General features: G+C 44.0%; 1 protein-coding gene across 2 annotated transcripts in view; it reads left to right on the top strand.

The window, feature by feature from the left end:
- Nucleotides 1-19,451, top strand: part of LOC110090498 (BOS complex subunit NOMO1) — a 120,448-nt gene that overhangs the window by 12,429 nt on the left and 88,568 nt on the right. Inside the window, exons 3-6 of one of the 2 annotated variants that reach the window (XM_072982716.2) lie at nucleotides 11,689-11,734; nucleotides 13,916-14,016; nucleotides 14,899-15,005; nucleotides 18,131-18,203. In XM_072982716.2, coding sequence (XP_072838817.2) covers nucleotides 11,689-11,734; nucleotides 13,916-14,016; nucleotides 14,899-15,005; nucleotides 18,131-18,203 — 327 coding nt within the window. Of the gene's footprint in view, nucleotides 1-11,688; nucleotides 11,735-13,915; nucleotides 14,017-14,898; nucleotides 15,028-18,130; nucleotides 18,204-19,451 lie in introns of both variants that reach the window. The other variant, XM_072982717.2, reaches the window with a different exon arrangement.

The raw sequence follows: 19,451 nt of genomic DNA, 5'->3' as shown, positions 1-19,451 counted from the left end.
GATGGAACTTTCCCTCCAAACCCATGACAGACAGGTAACATCAGTGCTGTATGTAACACCTCCCCTCTTTATAAGTTGTTTTGTAGGGGGAAAGCTAAGGTGCTTTTTCCCAAAAAAACAACCTGGATAAAACACACAACAACAGTTATACATACCATATCATACTTACTTATACTTACATTCTAAGTTAAACATTTACCATTTAGGCATTTAAACATTTACCATATACATTACATCAATTTACCTTTATTCATACAAACCAAGTTCAAAAAATAGGTACATTTAACTTTTTGTCATCAATATATACACATAGTCCATGTTCTTTCGCCGTCTTCAATCTTCAGGTCTTCTTGACAAGGCGTCAGCAACACAGTTCACTGACCCTCTGACCACCTTCACTTCAAAGTCATAGTCCTGTAGGTTTAAAGCCCACCTCATAAGTTTGCTATTGTGGGTTTTCATTGTCTTTAACCATTGCAGTGGTGAATGGTCAGTGCACAGAACAAAATGTCTTCCCCAGATGTAAGGCTTGGCCTTCTGGATCGCGTAGACTATGGCCAAACACTCCTTCTCCACGGTTGCCAAATGTCTCTCACCTTTTTGAAGTTTCCTACTCAGGTAGGACACTGGATGCTGGTCACCATTCTCATCCTCCTGGCACAGAACTGCTCCTACCCCGCTGTTAGACGCATCGGTGTAGATGATGAACTCCCGGTCGAAGTCTGGAGCACGCAGCACAGGATAGTTGATGAGCGCCTGCTTCAACCTCTGGAACGCCTCCTCACAGTCGCTGGTCCACGGGATGCGGTCATCAGCCGTCTTCCTCGTCAGATCGGTCAGCGGAGCCGCAATCTCGCTAAACCTCGGGATGAACTTTCTGTAGTAGCCCACCAACCCAAGAAATGATTTGACTTTTTTCTTGGTGTTGGGTCTGGGCCAATCACGAACAGCTTCTATTTTGGCCTCCAGGGGTTTTATCATTCCTCCCCCTACCATGTGACCCAAATATTTTGCTGCTGGGATACCCAGCTGCAGTCTGTTCTCTCTGCAGAGCCCAGGCCACAGCACTTCCTCCCCTGGATTTAAGTGCCTCTCCCCGGCTTCCTGGTCATCCCAAACTTTCTTTCTGACCTTTTGAGCTTGCAGGGTCTCTGCTGCTAGCTCTAGGTTTCTCTTTAGGTCATGCCTCAAGGTGTCTATGTATGTCACAACGTCTTGTGGGTCATCCTGGGTGATCTGCTCCCAATTTTGTTTGATCAAATCAAGGGGCCCTTTCACCCTTCTCCCAAATAAAAGTTCAAATGGACTGAACCCGGTACTGGCTTGTGGCACTGATCGATAAGCGAACAAAAGGGGTTGCAGCTTCTGGTCCCAATTGTTTGGATTCTCTGCCAAGTAAGCCCTAATCATGCGCATTAGAGTCCCATTGAACTTCTCAGTTAACCCATTACTTTCAGGATGATAGGCAGTGGTTTCCTTGTGTTTAATTCCACAGATTTGCCATAAGCGTTTCATGAGCTTTGATGTGAACGATGCGCCCAAATCTGTGATTATTTCTGAGGCAAATCCCATCCTGGACATATACCCCACCAAGGCATCTGCCACTGTGTTAGTTTCAATGTTAGTCAAGGGTATGGCTTCAGGGTACCTCGTGGCATGGTCCACAATGGTGAGAATGAACCTGTTCCCCCTCTTTGTGGCCTTGGGCAAAGGTCCCACAATATCCACCCCTATGCATTTGAACGGAGTGTCAATCACAGGCAAAGGGCACAACTTTGCTTTGGTCCTGTCGCGGTTATTCCCCTGCCTTTGACACACATCACATTGTTTACAGAACTCCCTGATCTGCTTCCCTATGTCAGGCCAGTAGAAATTCTGTGTGATTCTCTGCTGTGTTTTGTTGACCCCTAAGTGTGCAGCAAACATGTCAGAGTGCCCCCTTTGTAAGATCATGGGGCGATACTTTTCAGGTACCACCAGCTGACTTCTGATCCCATCTCCCCCTTTTGAGATATTCCTCAGGGTCTCTCTATATAAAATCCCCTTTTTCTCCAGAAATCTCACTGGGGTTTCAGGTGTTAGCTGGGCGTCAGTCACCTGTTCAAAACACTTTTGGAGAGTGGCGTCTGCCTTTTGCTCTTGTCCAAATCTGCTGTCTGTGGTTAAGGTTTCCACCACAGCTTTTGAACTCCCCTCTGCTTCCGTCTCTGGCTCATCATTACCCCCCTGAACTGTCCCCGTGGTGGCTTGTGAGCGTGTAATCACTAGCACCCGTTTCACATGTTCAGCCAGGTCATTTCCCACGAGCACGGCTGCTGGCAGAGTCGATGAAATCGCTAGCCGCCAAACTCCCCTCCAGCCTCGAAAGTTGACAGGTACCTCCGCGACTGGCAGTGAGATTACCTGCCCCTCAATCCCTGCCACCTTCATGCTCTCATTTGGGATTACATATTCCCTAGGAATAATATCTGGATGGCACAGGGTCACCTGGGAACAAGTGTCCCGCAGCCCCCGATACTGACGGTCAAGTATTCCTACGTCCACCCCTGCTGTCTCAAACAACTGAGAATCTGTTCTCACCAGCAGGCAGCGCCTGACCTCTACAAGAGGACCATTTTCCTCAGCCTGATCAGCAGATGTAGCTGTTCCAGATTGAGTAGCCATGGCAACAGGCTCCCTCAGTGACAATGAGCCTTGCTCTTTCTGGACACAGAACACAGCTTTTGGCTTGGTCCCACTCGAATCCTGAGGCACAATTCCTTTTAGCTGCTTTAATTTCTCACACTCTGAGATTAGATGGCCCTTTCCCTGACAGAAATAACATTTTCTGGTGTATTTTGAATCTCTCTCATCTTGTTTTGGTTTTCCCTCCAAAATCTGAGGTCTTGGTTTCATGTCTGAGGGCTTCCCTTCACCATGGGCCCCTCCCCCTTGCTGGCTTTTCCCTGGTCCCTGAGAGTACTTGCTGTAGGTTTCCTTAGGTTTCCCCATCACTTTCCCCTCACCCAAGGGCTTTCTTATTTGGGAAATAAAATCTGCGATCTCTGCTGCTTCGGCCACAGATTTTGGTTTCCTTTCCCTCACCTGGAATTTCAGTTCCCCATGCAGGACTGAATACAACTGTTCCAGCGCTATCAAGTCTTTGAGCTGCTGAAAGGTCTCTGTCCCCTCCTGAGATAGCCATTTCTCTAGCAGCCTCACCAATTGAGCCCCCACTTGGGTAAAAGTCTGCTCTGGTTTCTTTGTGAGGGACCTGAATCTTTGCCTCAGCTGTTCCGCATTTATCCCATGTCTTGCAAACACCAGTTTTTTAAACTCTGCAAAATCTCTCATCAGTTCCTGTGGCATCTCTGAATAAACCTCAGCCAGGCTACCACTGATTAAAGATCGCATGATGGTCATCTTCTCAGTTTCCCTCACTGAGAAGTCCACAAACGCTCTTTCCACTAAGGAAAAGAACACCTCAGGACAATCTCCCTTGTGGTACACAGGGAATTTCTTCAGGTCAGCTTTAGACAATTGGCCTCCCTCAGAATCCCTATTGTTATTATTGTTCTGGTTCATCATTTCCAATTTTCTTAATTCAAACGCCATCCTTTCTTTTTCCAGAGCAATTTTCTCTCTCTCTAACCTTTCCTCCTTTTCCATTCTCTCTCTCTCTAATTCAAATTGCCGTTGTTTCTCCCTTTCCTCCCTTCTTTCTCTCTCTAACCTTTCCTCCATTTCCCTCACCCTCAGTTCATGCTGTTGGGCTATGAGCAATTTTCTGAGTTCTGGGTTCTGCTCTCCTGTGCTGTCACCCTGCACTGAGCCAAATTCATCCTCAGAACCTTGGTCAACCTGGGGGTCTTTCACTTCACCCATTTCTGCCATTTGGCTTCGAGTCAAGGGCATAATCCCCCCTCAGAACAGGCTGCTTTAAAAAGTCAAGCCTCAAAATAAAACGACCACTTTTTTTCCCCTCTTTTGCCTCAGAACCAGCTTTCCCTATAGATTGCTGCTGTCCTTCAGCACTACTTGCAACTGTAGCGAGTTAGAGTCTACCCCCCTCTGCTGGGCCTCTCAGCAGGCAGGCTAGATCACTGCTGTTTCACAGTTTTGCCTCAGCTTTTTCCCGCCAAAACAGGCTGCCTCAGAGCACCCTAATCTAGTCCCCAATCTGAGGTTACACGTTCTTCTACTAGTGCACCCCCCCCGTGAGGTACACCTAGAAGATTACCTACGCGCTCTCAGATTGTCCCTGACTAGACCCCCCTTGCTCTGGGCACTCTTGCCAAGGCTTTGCTGGACCACTGGACAACTGGACCAGTCGTATCCCACACGCTGGACACCAATCAATGTGACAAACCCAGACCTACTGGGATCTGCCACACATTAACTAAGCTGCCACCAACCATTCCCTATAAGAAGTCACACAGACCAGGGATGGATTTTTAATAAATAAAGAACAAGGTTTATTTAAAACAACACACAGGGAAAATAAAATAATCAGGTGAATAAGATATAGTAACGTGGCTTTATCTCACTCATACATAAACACAGTTTGGTTCACACAGAACCCTTAACTTGAAGCACAGACCCTGAACCTATCAGTTCTGGCTAACCATTCAGACACCTGAACCTATCAGGTTGGTACTCTGACACACAGTAGTACCCTGTCTGACACACAGACTCCCACACCAGCTTCTTCTTCCCAGCTGCTGCTTCTTCACATCCCAGCGTCTGCTGAACTTCACCACACACGCTTCACATATATATACAGTACAGCCCCTCCTCCTGATGTCCCGCCTTCCACTCCCCATAGGATGGAACTTTCCCTCCAAACCCATGACAGACAGGTAACATCAGTGCTGTATGTAACACCTCCCCTCTTTATAAGTTGTTTTGTAGGGGGAAAGCTAAGGTGCTTTTTCCCAAAAAAACAACCTGGATAAAACACACAACAACAGTTATACATACCATATCATACTTACTTATACTTACATTCTAAGTTAAACATTTACCATTTAGGCATTTAAACATTTACCATATACATTACATCAATTTACCTTTATTCATACAAACCAAGTTCAAAAAATAGGTACATTTAACTTTTTGTCATCAATATATACACATAGTCCATGTTCTTTCGCCGTCTTCAATCTTCAGGTCTTCTTGACAAGGCGTCAGCAACACAGTTCACTGACCCTCTGACCACCTTCACTTCAAAGTCATAGTCCTGTAGGTTTAAAGCCCACCTCATAAGTTTGCTATTGTGGGTTTTCATTGTCTTTAACCATTGCAGTGGTGAATGGTCAGTGCACAGAACAAAATGTCTTCCCCAGATGTAAGGCTTGGCCTTCTGGATCGCGTAGACTATGGCCAAACACTCCTTCTCCACGGTTGCCAAATGTCTCTCACCTTTTTGAAGTTTCCTACTCAGGTAGGACACTGGATGCTGGTCACCATTCTCATCCTCCTGGCACAGAACTGCTCCTACCCCGCTGTTAGACGCATCGGTGTAGATGATGAACTCCCGGTCGAAGTCTGGAGCACGCAGCACAGGATAGTTGATGAGCGCCTGCTTCAACCTCTGGAACGCCTCCTCACAGTCGCTGGTCCACGGGATGCGGTCATCAGCCGTCTTCCTCATCAGATCGGTCAGCGGAGCCGCAATCTCGCTAAACCTCGGGATGAACTTTCTGTAGTAGCCCACCAACCCAAGAAATGATTTGACTTTTTTCTTGGTGTTGGGTCTGGGCCAATCACGAACAGCTTCTATTTTGGCCTCCAGGGGTTTTATCATTCCTCCCCCTACCATGTGACCCAAATATTTTGCTGCTGGGATACCCAGCTGCAGTCTGTTCTCTCTGCAGAGCCCAGGCCACAGCACTTCCTCCCCTGGATTTAAGTGCCTCTCCCCGGCTTCCTGGTCATCCCAAACTTTCTTTCTGACCTTTTGAGCTTGCAGGGTCTCTGCTGCTAGCTCTAGGTTTCTCTTTAGGTCATGCCTCAAGGTGTCTATGTATGTCACAACGTCTTGTGGGTCATCCTGGGTGATCTGCTCCCAATTTTGTTTGATCAAATCAAGGGGCCCTTTCACCCTTCTCCCAAATAAAAGTTCAAATGGACTGAACCCGGTACTGGCTTGTGGCACTGATCGATAAGCGAACAAAAGGGGTTGCAGCTTCTGGTCCCAATTGTTTGGATTCTCTGCCAAGTAAGCCCTAATCATGCGCATTAGAGTCCCATTGAACTTCTCAGTTAACCCATTACTTTCAGGATGATAGGCAGTGGTTTCCTTGTGTTTAATTCCACAGATTTGCCATAAGCGTTTCATGAGCTTTGATGTGAACGATGCGCCCAAATCTGTGATTATTTCTGAGGCAAATCCCATCCTGGACATATACCCCACCAAGGCATCTGCCACTGTGTTAGTTTCAATGTTAGTCAAGGGTATGGCTTCAGGGTACCTCGTGGCATGGTCCACAATGGTGAGAATGAACCTGTTCCCCCTCTTTGTGGCCTTGGGCAAAGGTCCCACAATATCCACCCCTATGCATTTGAACGGAGTGTCAATCACAGGCAAAGGGCACAACTTTGCTTTGGTCCTGTCGCGGTTATTCCCCTGCCTTTGACACACATCACATTGTTTACAGAACTCCCTGATCTGCTTCCCTATGTCAGGCCAGTAGAAATTCTGTGTGATTCTCTGCTGTGTTTTGTTGACCCCTAAGTGTGCAGCAAACATGTCAGAGTGCCCCCTTTGTAAGATCATGGGGCGATACTTTTCAGGTACCACCAGCTGACTTCTGATCCCATCTCCCCCTTTTGAGATATTCCTCAGGGTCTCTCTATATAAAATCCCCTTTTTCTCCAGAAATCTCACTGGGGTTTCAGGTGTTAGCTGGGCGTCAGTCACCTGTTCAAAACACTTTTGGAGAGTGGCGTCTGCCTTTTGCTCTTGTCCAAATCTGCTGTCTGTGGTTAAGGTTTCCACCACAGCTTTTGAACTCCCCTCTGCTTCCGTCTCTGGCTCATCATTACCCCCCTGAACTGTCCCCGTGGTGGCTTGTGAGCGTGTAATCACTAGCACCCGTTTCACATGTTCAGCCAGGTCATTTCCCACGAGCACGGCTGCTGGCAGAGTCGATGAAATCGCTAGCCGCCAAACTCCCCTCCAGCCTCGAAAGTTGACAGGTACCTCCGCGACTGGCAGTGAGATTACCTGCCCCTCAATCCCTGCCACCTTCATGCTCTCATTTGGGATTACATATTCCCTAGGAATAATATCTGGATGGCACAGGGTCACCTGGGAACAAGTGTCCCGCAGCCCCCGATACTGACGGTCAAGTATTCCTACGTCCACCCCTGCTGTCTCAAACAACTGAGAATCTGTTCTCACCAGCAGGCAGCGCCTGACCTCTACAAGAGGACCATTTTCCTCAGCCTGATCAGCAGATGTAGCTGTTCCAGATTGAGTAGCCATGGCAACAGGCTCCCTCAGTGACAATGAGCCTTGCTCTTTCTGGACACAGAACACAGCTTTTGGCTTGGTCCCACTCGAATCCTGAGGCACAATTCCTTTTAGCTGCTTTAATTTCTCACACTCTGAGATTAGATGGCCCTTTCCCTGACAGAAATAACATTTTCTGGTGTATTTTGAATCTCTCTCATCTTGTTTTGGTTTTCCCTCCAAAATCTGAGGTCTTGGTTTCATGTCTGAGGGCTTCCCTTCACCATGGGCCCCTCCCCCTTGCTGGCTTTTCCCTGGTCCCTGAGAGTACTTGCTGTAGGTTTCCTTAGGTTTCCCCATCACTTTCCCCTCACCCAAGGGCTTTCTTATTTGGGAAATAAAATCTGCGATCTCTGCTGCTTCGGCCACAGATTTTGGTTTCCTTTCCCTCACCTGGAATTTCAGTTCCCCATGCAGGACTGAATAGAACTGTTCCAGCGCTATCAAGTCTTTGAGCTGCTGAAAGGTCTCTGTCCCCTCCTGAGATAGCCATTTCTCTAGCAGCCTCACCAATTGAGCCCCCACTTGGGTAAAAGTCTGCTCTGGTTTCTTTGTGAGGGACCTGAATCTTTGCCTCAGCTGTTCCGCATTTATCCCATGTCTTGCAAACACCAGTTTTTTAAACTCTGCAAAATCTCTCATCAGTTCCTGTGGCATCTCTGAATAAACCTCAGCCAGGCTACCACTGATTAAAGATCGCATGATGGTCATCTTCTCAGTTTCCCTCACTGAGAAGTCCACAAACGCTCTTTCCACTAAGGAAAAGAACACCTCAGGACAATCTCCCTTGTGGTACACAGGGAATTTCTTCAGGTCAGCTTTAGACAATTGGCCTCCCTCAGAATCCCTATTGTTATTATTGTTCTGGTTCATCATTTCCAATTTTCTTAATTCAAACGCCATCCTTTCTTTTTCCAGAGCAATTTTCTCTCTCTCTAACCTTTCCTCCTTTTCCATTCTCTCTCTCTCTAATTCAAATTGCCGTTGTTTCTCCCTTTCCTCCCTTCTTTCTCTCTCTAACCTTTCCTCCATTTCCCTCACCCTCAGTTCATGCTGTTGGGCTATGAGCAATTTTCTGAGTTCTGGGTTCTGCTCTCCTGTGCTGTCACCCTGCACTGAGCCAAATTCATCCTCAGAACCTTGGTCAACCTGGGGGTCTTTCACTTCACCCATTTCTGCCATTTGGCTTCGAGTCAAGGGCATAATCCCCCCTCAGAACAGGCTGCTTTAAAAAGTCAAGCCTCAAAATAAAACGACCACTTTTTTTTCCCTCTTTTGCCTCAGAACCAGCTTTCCCTATAGATTGCTGCTGTCCTTCAGCACTACTTGCAACTGTAGCGAGTTAGAGTCTACCCCCCTCTGCTGGGCCTCTCAGCAGGCAGGCTAGATCACTGCTGTTTCACAGTTTTGCCTCAGCTTTTTCCCGCCAAAACAGGCTGCCTCAGAGCACCCTAATCTAGTCCCCAATCTGAGGTTACACGTTCTTCTACTAGTGCACCCCCCCCGTGAGGTACACCTAGAAGATTACCTACGCGCTCTCAGATTGTCCCTGACTAGACCCCCCTTGCTCTGGGCACTCTTGCCAAGGCTTTGCTGGACCACTGGACAACTGGACCAGTCGTATCCCACACGCTGGACACCAATCAATGTGACAAACCCAGACCTACTGGGATCTGCCACACATTAACTAAGCTGCCACCAACCATTCCCTATAAGAAGTCACACAGACCAGGGATGGATTTTTAATAAATAAAGAACAAGGTTTATTTAAAACAACACACAGGGAAAATAAAATAATCAGGTGAATAAGATATAGTAACGTGGCTTTATCTCACTCATACATAAACACAGTTTGGTTCACACAGAACCCTTAACTTGAAGCACAGACCCTGAACCTATCAGTTCTGGCTAACCATTCAGACACCTGAACCTATCAGGTTGGTACTCTGACACACAGTAGTACCCTGTCTGACACACAGACTCCCACACCAGCTTCTTCTTCCCAGCTGCTGCTTCTTCACATCCCAGCGTCTGCTGAACTTCACCACACACGCTTCACATATATATACAGTACAGCCCCTCCTCCTGATGTCCCGCCTTCCACTCCCCATAGGATGGAACTTTCCCTCCAAACCCATGACAGACAGGTAACATCAGTGCTGTATGTAACATTTTGTGAACGGAGCCATTCGTAACTCGAAATGTTTGTAAGTGGAGACGTTCATAAGTTGAGGTACCACTGTACCTGTGAGGGTAGCAATTTCATACAGTCTGGTTCTCGCCTTTGGCTTTCTGGATGTTTCAGTTTTCTACTCCCTGAATCACTAGCCGCTACTCATGCTGGCTAGCACTCTGGGAATTCACAACTGAAATGTCTGGAGAGTAAAAGCTTTACTACCTTATAATGTAAGGCCATGTGTTCTAGAAAAGTGGCCATCACCTTTGTCAGACCTAGGATCATCTGTACCCCAGGTACACTTTTAGTGACACTTGTCTTTGTTTTCCTCAATGTACAATATGTATTTTGTAGGAATGTCATGGCTGTTGCCACTTACTTCAGCTCAGGCTCCAGATGCTGCTAGACTGCAGTTCTCACCACTTTTAGCTAGCATATCCAGTGGTAATCAATGGAGGAATTCAAATTCCTATAGTACCTGTAGGCTTCACATATTCTTGATTGATGATAGTTTCCATGTTATCTGTCTCATAGAAGTGAATGATGGACACTGGGCTCCCCCCCCTTCTGTCAGTCTTTTTATTCTGACTATTATTCAACAGAGCCACAATGTTGAGTTTATAACACCTGAGCAGGGCTTTTAATGACATTCCATTTTTGAAGTCACTAATTTGTAGAGTCCCGGTAAGTCAGAAGTGAATTGATAGCACATAACATTATTCACTGATGGCTGTGTTCTACCTTTCAAACCTGCCAGCTTTGAGTTCCTACTTGGTCACTTTACTCAAAAAGACAATGTAATGATGTGGTGGAAATTGGGTTCCCTCCCCTGTTGATTAGGACTGGCCTTGAGTGAAAAGTATCTGAGCTTGTAATGTGTTTCCTGAGGGGAAAGTGAGCAACATAATAATGACCTATGGATAACACTGTGTAATCTGCAGCACCTGTGTCTTAAGGCTTAAACGATAGCTCCCTCTTCTTTGTGAGTGGATGTGGTTTCTTTGAAATATATCCCAAATTGATTGGGAAAAACTGGTGTGTCTTGTACAGTGAATAGTAGATTGTTGATTGTTTTATTTATGACAACTCTGAAAACTTCTTACTTTAAATTCTGTAAATACAGATGTTGATGTCTGTGTTCCTGCATTTCAGAAAGCAGGGAACCTTACAAAAAAACCCCTTTGATTTAAAGTAAAAGGCTAGTGTAGAAAGCAAAGAAATAAAGATCATGCCTCAGTCATTTTTCATACTCAAAATGTGACTTCATGGAGGTATCCTTCTTGTATCTTAACATCTACTCCATGTAAACACAAGAGGTGAACTCCAGTTTTTATTTGTCTGAAGGGAATAAACCACTGCTGACTCAGTCCATTGAACACAAGGACCCTTTTACAGATTCCATTGTATTGAATTGGAGTAGCAAAGATTATGCAACAGTGAATACGTTTTCACTAGAAATCAGCTGCCTGTAGATGTTTCATTTATCAAACCCTGTATTTCATTGCAGCTGTTTCACATGATTAGTATTGCCCTTTATAGTGAGTGTGTGGGTAGTGGGATTATGCTATAATGTTTATTTGGACTGGAAGTTAAGGTACAAGAAGGGTATATATTGTGAGGGAGAGGGTGATCAGTAGTTTGAATTTCCTTGATAAAAAGTAAGGGAATTTGGAGTAGAGGTAAGCATTCCTCTATGCATCCCCACTCAAGACACAGACTCATTTATGCCCCCTTCAAAAACCTAATAACTATGGGGGTAAAACATCAACTGTAGCTTTTTGATTTAGACCAAATGTGTATTCTTCTGTTTGAGGAATCTGTATTTTAAGCTTTTGAATGGCAAATGAAGACTAAAAACTAAATGAAATATATATTTTTTAAAAGTAAAAAATCAGAAAGTTTTGAAATTTGCAGAATGTATTGTAAATGTGAAAAAGGAAGTTATTTTAGCAAAGAAAACTGTTGGACTTTGTTACAGTTGTAATAAATATTAATGGCTGTTTTTTTTTCTTTTTAGGGGGATTTTGTCCTTAAAATTGAGCCTCCCCTAGGGTGGAGTTTTGGTATGTACTTCTTTTAGATCAGGAGTTCTTAAATTTCACAGTCACGCTCTTCTCCAAGGATGGTGGGCTAGGTTGCCTGCAACACTAATCATGCTCATGAGCGTGAGGGTGACCTTAGCCCTAACCTTCTCTGCTTCTCTTTCTTCTTCCTCCTCTAGTGAAATTCTGAGATGGGCAAAAAAGCAAAGTGTGCTGCTTATATACCACCCCATAGCACTTAAAACACTCTCTGGGTTGTTTGCAATTTAAGTATGCAGACTACATTGGCCCTCCAGTAAGCTGGATACTCAATTTACCAACTTTGGGGGGATGGAGGGCTGAGTCAGCCTTGAGCCGGCTATCTAGAATTGAACCCAGGTTGTGAGCAGAGTTTGGGCTGCAGTACTGCAGTTTAACCACTGTGCCATCAGGCTCTTCTGGCACCTCAAAGCAGCTAACACTAGAGCACCCCTGTGGAAATGTTCACTTAAACATCAGTGAATCTTATTGTATCAGACAAAACCAAAAGGAAAAAAATAAAGAATATAAAAACTCTGTTGCACCAAAAAAACACTAACTGCTATATTTTAATATGAGCTTTTGTGGACAAGGCTACTTCCTCGTACACAAGAACCTGTCCATAAAAGCTTTTATTAAAATATAGCAGTTAGTCTTTAAGGTGTCACAATGTTTTTATCTTCTTTATATTTTTTTCTTTTGGTTTTGCCTGATACGCTAGCACAGTCTAATACGGCTACCTCTTTTGAATCTGATTGGATGCTTTTAAGCATAAAGACAGATAGTCATGTAGGTCTTGGAGAATTCTGCAGCTCCTTTCCCAGCAGTTCATCAAAGGGTGACAGAGCATTAGTGAGATACATGAATTATATAGAATAAGCCTGGAGAATATAAAGACTTCCAGATCTTGTTGGAATGCAATTCCCAGCATTACATACAGTGGACCCTCTACTTACAGAATTAATCCGTATTGGAACGGTGGCTGCAAGTTGAAAAATCTGTAGGTCGAATGTCCATTGACCTAAAATGCATTGAAAACCGATTAATCCCATAACCAGCAGTTTTTATTCTATTTTTGTTCCATTTTGGTTTTTTTCTGGTCTGTAAGTCGATTCTCCAGCTGCAAGTCGAATCTAAATTTTGCGACCAGAGAAGTCTGTCACTTGAAAAGTCTGTAAGTTGAGCCGTCTGTAAGTCGAGGGTCCACTGTACCATTATGGGTTTACAAGAAGTGAGATCCAGCAACAACCGGAGTATTGTACTTTGCCCATCCTTGGTGTAGGGCCTCTGAAGCCAAGTCATAAAAGCAAATTCATACATGTAAAAAAAACATATGTTCCCTCCTGAAGAAAACCTGTTGTATCCACCTACAAAACTTAAGAAATTTAAGAGGTTATCAGATTAGAACATACAATTAATTGAACTGAAACAGCAAGTTTGTATTGATTTTCTTTGGAATAAGTCAGTAGGACTTGCTTCTGAGAAGACGGGTGTAACATTCTGTTGTAAACCAGGTGAGAATTGTGTGTTGTTGGTTTTTTAAATGAAGGCTACAATCTTCTATGCCCTGGGAAATATGTGGTGCTCCAGATGCTGACCCGCAGCTCCTTGCAGCAGCTCCTTTTGCCGTCACGGTTAGATCTGATGGGAGTTGTGGTCTGTCAAGTCTTCCCTAATCCTGCTGTATTATTTAGGAACAACAACTATCGAACTCATTGGGGTTCACTTTTGAGCGTGATTATACTATTTCCTGATTGGTGTTTACTTATGTAGACACCTCGTGGAGTGTAGTGGATAAAATGATGAACTAGGAGTCAGGAGGTGGGATTCGAATCCCTGCTCAGGTGTGGAGACTCACAGGTAATGGTGGGACAGGTAAAGCCACTGCTCAAATATCTCGCTTACATTGAAAGCCCTATTAGGGCCACTTTCAGTTCTGACCTGACGGCATATAATATTTATTTCTGTAGCAAAGCCATTATGGTGACAAATCTTAGCTTGGTTGCCTGACATTAAGTTATATTGCACTCAGTGGTTCTCGATTCTGAGCAGACCTGCTTCATGTAGCATTTCAAGTGGTCCACAAGATAAGGATCCTAAACTTGTTATTATCGTGAATCTGTCAGAAATCTACATGTCCTATTAAGAAATTGTTTAATTTTCATATTGTTTTTTTGCTCCCAGAGCCAACAAGTGTGGACATCCATGTGGATGGCATCAATGACATTTGCACCAAAGGAGGTGATATCAACTTTGTCTTTACAGGATTCTCTGTAAATGGGAAGGTGAGGCTTCTTCCCTGATACAGTCTGTTGTTAGCCTTTTAAGTACCTGTCTAGACCTAAGATTAATTTGAGAGTCAAGGACTGGAAACAAGAACCTTTTGTTGGTGGCCTCATCCTCTTGGGATATCTGCAGCAATGTAATGGTAAATTTGGAACTGCAGACACCTATCTTGACAGTCTCTGTAGTCAGCCCAACCCCATAAGGAGAACCCAAAATGGAGTTTGCTAGATTGGTCTTATCAACAATTGAAGAAACCAGTGTTCTGTAAAGATAATGGCTCCTAATTGCCAATTTAGGACTAAACCATGTCTCATTTAACAAGTAACTATGTTTTGTTCCTGGATGAATCCATTTCTTCCCATTAGGGCAGTAGCTAAGCTCAGCGAGAACAGAGAAGCTGGGACTGGGGGCAAGTGATTCATAGCCCCTATCATTTGGGGAATCCTGGGGCTTTTACCCTTGTGAGCTCTGGCTGGTTTGCACCACTGTATACAGGCTTGGCATTTTCTTACCGTTTTTTTAAAAAGTTATTGAAAGCCTTTTCGTTTTGCCCCATTCTGGCTGAACGTTCTGTGTGGGATTCCTCTCTCCCTCTTTTCCTCTATTTCTTTTGCTTTTTTATATTAATGTCAATCAGTTTTAAATTTTGCTGGATTTTTCTACTGATCATGTTGTGCTAAATCACAAAATGTTAGTTTTCTAATTTTGATTAATTTGATTTTGTCTGTAAGTTTAAATTTGTATCGAATGCATCCAAGGAAGGCTTGGGCTCCAAAGTTGGCATAGAAATGCTGAAACGTTTTTTTAAAAAAAATGAAGAGAAAGTGGCTGCCACACTGTTTCCCTGGAAGCTGAAATACCATGACCTTAATTTTCTGCAGGTTCTCAGCAAAGGTCAAACACTGGGCCCTGCTGGAGTTCTTGTTGCACTGAGGAATCCTGGTTCAGGAGTGAATATGCAGGCTACAATCACTCAATCTGGAGGAAAGTGAGTTTGCATTTGTTTTCAGGTGGGCAGCAATCTCGAAACTATCTAATAAGCTTTGGAGTTGTTGCTGAGTTCATTGGTTCCTTTTAAAATGTACATCCTGCTATTTGACCACAAAAAGCTCAAGGGGGCTAAGAATAATAGACTACAAAATGAAAACAAAATCTCTGTTCAAACCTATTCTTAAAAATACTATTTAATGTCACATACTGTTGCTTAATTTAAAAATAAACTAAAAATGCAGTTGAATAAAACAGACATAGTCGGCACCAAACCAGTTAGATTTCATTCAACAAGAGAGGGATTTACATGCCAATGTATTGCCTGAATAGAAATATCTTTGTCTGTTGGCGGAAGGAGAACAGAAAGGGAGCAGAGCTAACTTCTTTTCCAGAGTTTCCAGAGTCACGGAGCAGCCATGAAGAAGGCCCTGTATAAAGTATTAGTGTGATATGCCTTGGGGAAGAAGAGGGTCTTTTCTTTAATTTTAATTTTTTTATTAATAAAATCAATCCATGTATTAAACATCATGATACATGGGTTCAGCTTTTACTCATTTGTTGATACAAATTAGTGCCTAATCTCTACACCACGTTTCTAACCATTGATAGAATAGATTCCATGTTTGAAAATATTCTGAGTCTTCCTCCTCTTTAATTTTCAATGTAAGTCTGACCATTTCCGCACAGTCCAAAATCTTCTTAATTATTTCTTCATCTGTAGGTATTCCTTCATTTTCCAGTGTTGTTCCAGTACAATCTTAGCTGCTGTCAAAATATGCAATGTTAAATAAACATTTTGTTTATCAAAATTTTCTGATATTATACCTAATAGAAACAGTTCTGGCTTAAAGTCTATATATTTTTTTAACATTTTAACAAGCCATGTATGTATTTTAATCCAAAAGTTTTAAACTTTATCGCAAGTCCACTATACATGATAATAAGTACCTGCTTTTTTATCACATTTCCAACATTTATTAGACATATTAGAAAACATTTTAGCTAATCTAGCAGGTGGTAGGTGTCATCTAAAAACCATTTTATATAAGCTCTCTTTATAAGATGTCGCCGTTGTCATTTTATAGTTTCTATTCCACATCTTTTGCCATTCTCTAATTCAGTGTTATAGCCAAAGTTTTTTGCCCGTTGAACCATTGTTTCTTTCACCTGTTCATCTTCCATTTTCCAATCTAAAAGAAATGTATATACAGTGGTGCCTCGTATTACGAGCGCACCGTATAACGACGAATCCGCATAGCGACCCCTTTTCTGGGATCGCTAATGCGGAGGCATAGAGTCGGCCCCAATGGGCAAAACTCGCTTACCGATCTTCCATGTGGGGGGGCCCGTTGGAAGGAGCCGCCGCCGCCGAGAGAGTGATGCGGGGCCGTGCTGACCGGGGAGAAAAGCAGGCGGCGAGACAGGCAGGCGGAGGGAGGGAAGTGGCGCGCGCTCGTGCGTCCGCCTCCCTTCTTCGTCCTCCTCCCCCCACACTTTCCCTCTTCCTCCTCCTCCCTCTTCTGCCGCCGCTGGGGAGGAACGTAGGCAGGCCGGCAGGCAGATGGAGGAAAGGAAGTGGCACGCGCTCGTGCGTCCGCCTCCCTTCTTCGTCCTCCTCCCCCCACACTTTCCCTCTTCCTCCTCCTCCCTCTTCTGCCGCCGCTGGGGAGGAACGTAGGCAGGCCGGCAGGCAGATGGAGGAAAGGAAGTGGCGCGCGCTCGTGCGTCCGCCTCCCTTTCCCTCTTCCTCCTCCTCCTCTTGCCCTCGGGCGATCGGCTGTTGCTGGACGCCCGAAATGGCCGCATGCGTTTTCGCGCCCTCCCCTCGCTTACCGAGGGCGCGAAAATGGCTGCCGGACCCCGGGAGCATCGCTGAACGGTGAGTTTTGGGCCAATTTGGAACGCATTAAACGATGTTTAATGCGTTCCAATGGCTTTTTTTGTCCCGTTCAGCGATGTTTCGCTATAGCGAAGGTTAATCCAGAACGGATTAACCTCGCTCTGCGAGGCACCACTGTATTTTCTTAAATAATCATCTGATGTCAACATTATTTGATCAAGTATTATATGTTCTTTATAAAAATCATACATTTTAAAATCCCTTTCATGTCTAGATTGTATTTGCCTTAAAGGCCACCAAGATGAACCCAAGCCAGGAAGAGGGTCTTTCCTTGAGAAGCCCATAACAATGGACAGGCTCAAGTAGAGAACTGGATTTGGTGTAGCTTTTGGGCATTTAACATTTGGACCATGGGCTTTGCTTCTCCCAGCTTCTTCTCATCTTGCTCAGAGTGACTGAGATGGATGAAAATGGAGGAGATGGAACAGTAGCTCAGTGGCAGAGTTAGTGTGCAGAAGATTCTAGGATCTGCCTCTGGCATGCCAAGACCAGCAGCTGATGGAAGGACTCTTCTGTGCCTGAAATCTTGGGACGGCTGCTGTCAGTCAAAGCAGGCTAGATGCACAAGTAATATGGCATGTTATGAAGCAGCTGCTTCTGTTCTGTGAAATAAAAGCTTCCACTTAAGAGAGTTGTGATTTCAGCTGGATTGAAAAGGGGAGTTTCCCAAACTCTTCTTCTCTGCTTTTCTTACCCTTCAGTCCCTTTCTACTACTGATTCATGGTTGTGGCTGCTTGTGTTAAACCAGAGTTCTCCATTAACATCTGAACTGGGGATTTGTTGGTTATTGTTGGCTTAATAAACCAGGAAAACAAGCCAAGATGTGAACAGGAGGGAGTGAAAGTTGGAGAGAAAGAGTGCCCTGTTCTAAAGCTGATTCATAGCTTGGTAAACCACAGTTTTAAAAACCTTGAACTGTTGTCTGAACCTCATCAATATCAAAACTGACTCCCTAAATCTTTATGTAGCCACACCATGTGAAACAATTTTACTTTTCCTGATCCAAACCGAGCATGAATTCTTTCTGCTGCTGAGCTGTTGTTTTTTTGTTTTGCTTGGAGCAGCCATTTCAGACTAAAATGGCCATACTAGATGAGAAGGAGGGGTGTTGCTGTACAACAGCAACAGTACAGATCCGGGATGGTCCATTTAGAAAGATGACAGAAATGCTTATCAAGCGTCATTCTGTTTCTAAGTCATTCTTATCATTCTCATCCTTTAGGTATGCTTTTTTTAAAGTGCTTCCTGGAGAATATGAAATCTTTGCTTCTCATTCTACTTGGATTCTGGAAGAGGTAAGCACTGTTACAATATGCTGAATATGAACCAATAGTGCAATGTGACTGCAAAAAAGGCAAACACCATTTTAGGCTTCGGTAACAGAATTATAATTTCCAAATCTCGTGAGGTACTAGTTGCCCTTTATTTGACACTAGTTAGACCTTTTCTTCGGTACTATATTTAGTTCTGGACACTAGACATGAAGAACGATGCCAACAAACTGGAACAAGTTCAGAGGAGGGCAACAAGGATGATCGGGGGACTGGAAACCAAGCCCTCTGAGGAAAGACTGAAAGGATTGGGCATGTTTAGGCTTGAGAAAAGAAAATTGAGGGAAGATATGATAGCACTTTTCAAATACTTGAAAGTTCGTCATACAGAGGAGCAGCAGGATCTGTTTTCAATCATCCCAGAGTGCAGGACACATAATGATGGGCTCAAGTTATAGGAAGCCAGATTTAGGCTGAATATCAGGAAAAATGTCTAAACTGTTAGAGCAGTATGAATTAGAGCAGTATGACAGTGGAACCAATTACCTCAGGAGGTGATTAGTGTTCCAACGAGAAAACTGGACAACCATCTGTCAGATAGGCTTTGATTTGGATTCTTGCATTGAGCAGGAGGTTGGACTTGATGGCCTTATTAGTCCCCTTCCAACTCAGTGATTCTATGATTTGATGAAAGGCTGCTTCTCTCACCCCCAAGTACAAGGAAATGCTTGAATTGTCATTGGGCAGTTTCCTGTTCAATATTAACATGTATGTAACTCCCACCTGTGGAGGTTTCTGTGGCGGTTGGATGATGTACTAGTTGTGTGTGGTTCCATGTCCTGTTGCACCACTGTGACAACTTCTGCAGTTCTCCACATTGAACAGGATGCTGGTCAATAACATTTTGCATTTAGAATAATTGCTGCAGTAGCAACAGAGAAAATACTTAAACTGTTATCGTGCTTCAGTGGCCACTGACTGTCAACAGTGCTCTAATAGGTTGTAATTTTGAACAGTGTTGTGCAAGCTTTCTGTAGATTGGTGTCCTGCAAGCTGGCTGTATAGCTAAGTGAATTAATTGTTTATTTAATTTTTATTTATTTATTTAGAGTTATACCCCACCCATTTAGTGAACATGCCACTACTCTGGGTGGCTTACAAAATATTATTAAAACCATATAAAACATATAAAAAGAAAACAAACGTATAAAGTCTACTCTCCCCATAAAAATTAGGTATTTGGCTGTAGAGCCAGAGGTAGGGGGTTCACCT

This window comes from Pogona vitticeps, chromosome 13 (assembly GCF_051106095.1).
Source record: "Pogona vitticeps strain Pit_001003342236 chromosome 13, PviZW2.1, whole genome shotgun sequence".
NCBI classification, from domain to species: Eukaryota; Metazoa; Chordata; class Lepidosauria; order Squamata; family Agamidae; genus Pogona; species Pogona vitticeps.
This window is presented reverse-complemented; position numbering and strand designations above follow the sequence as displayed.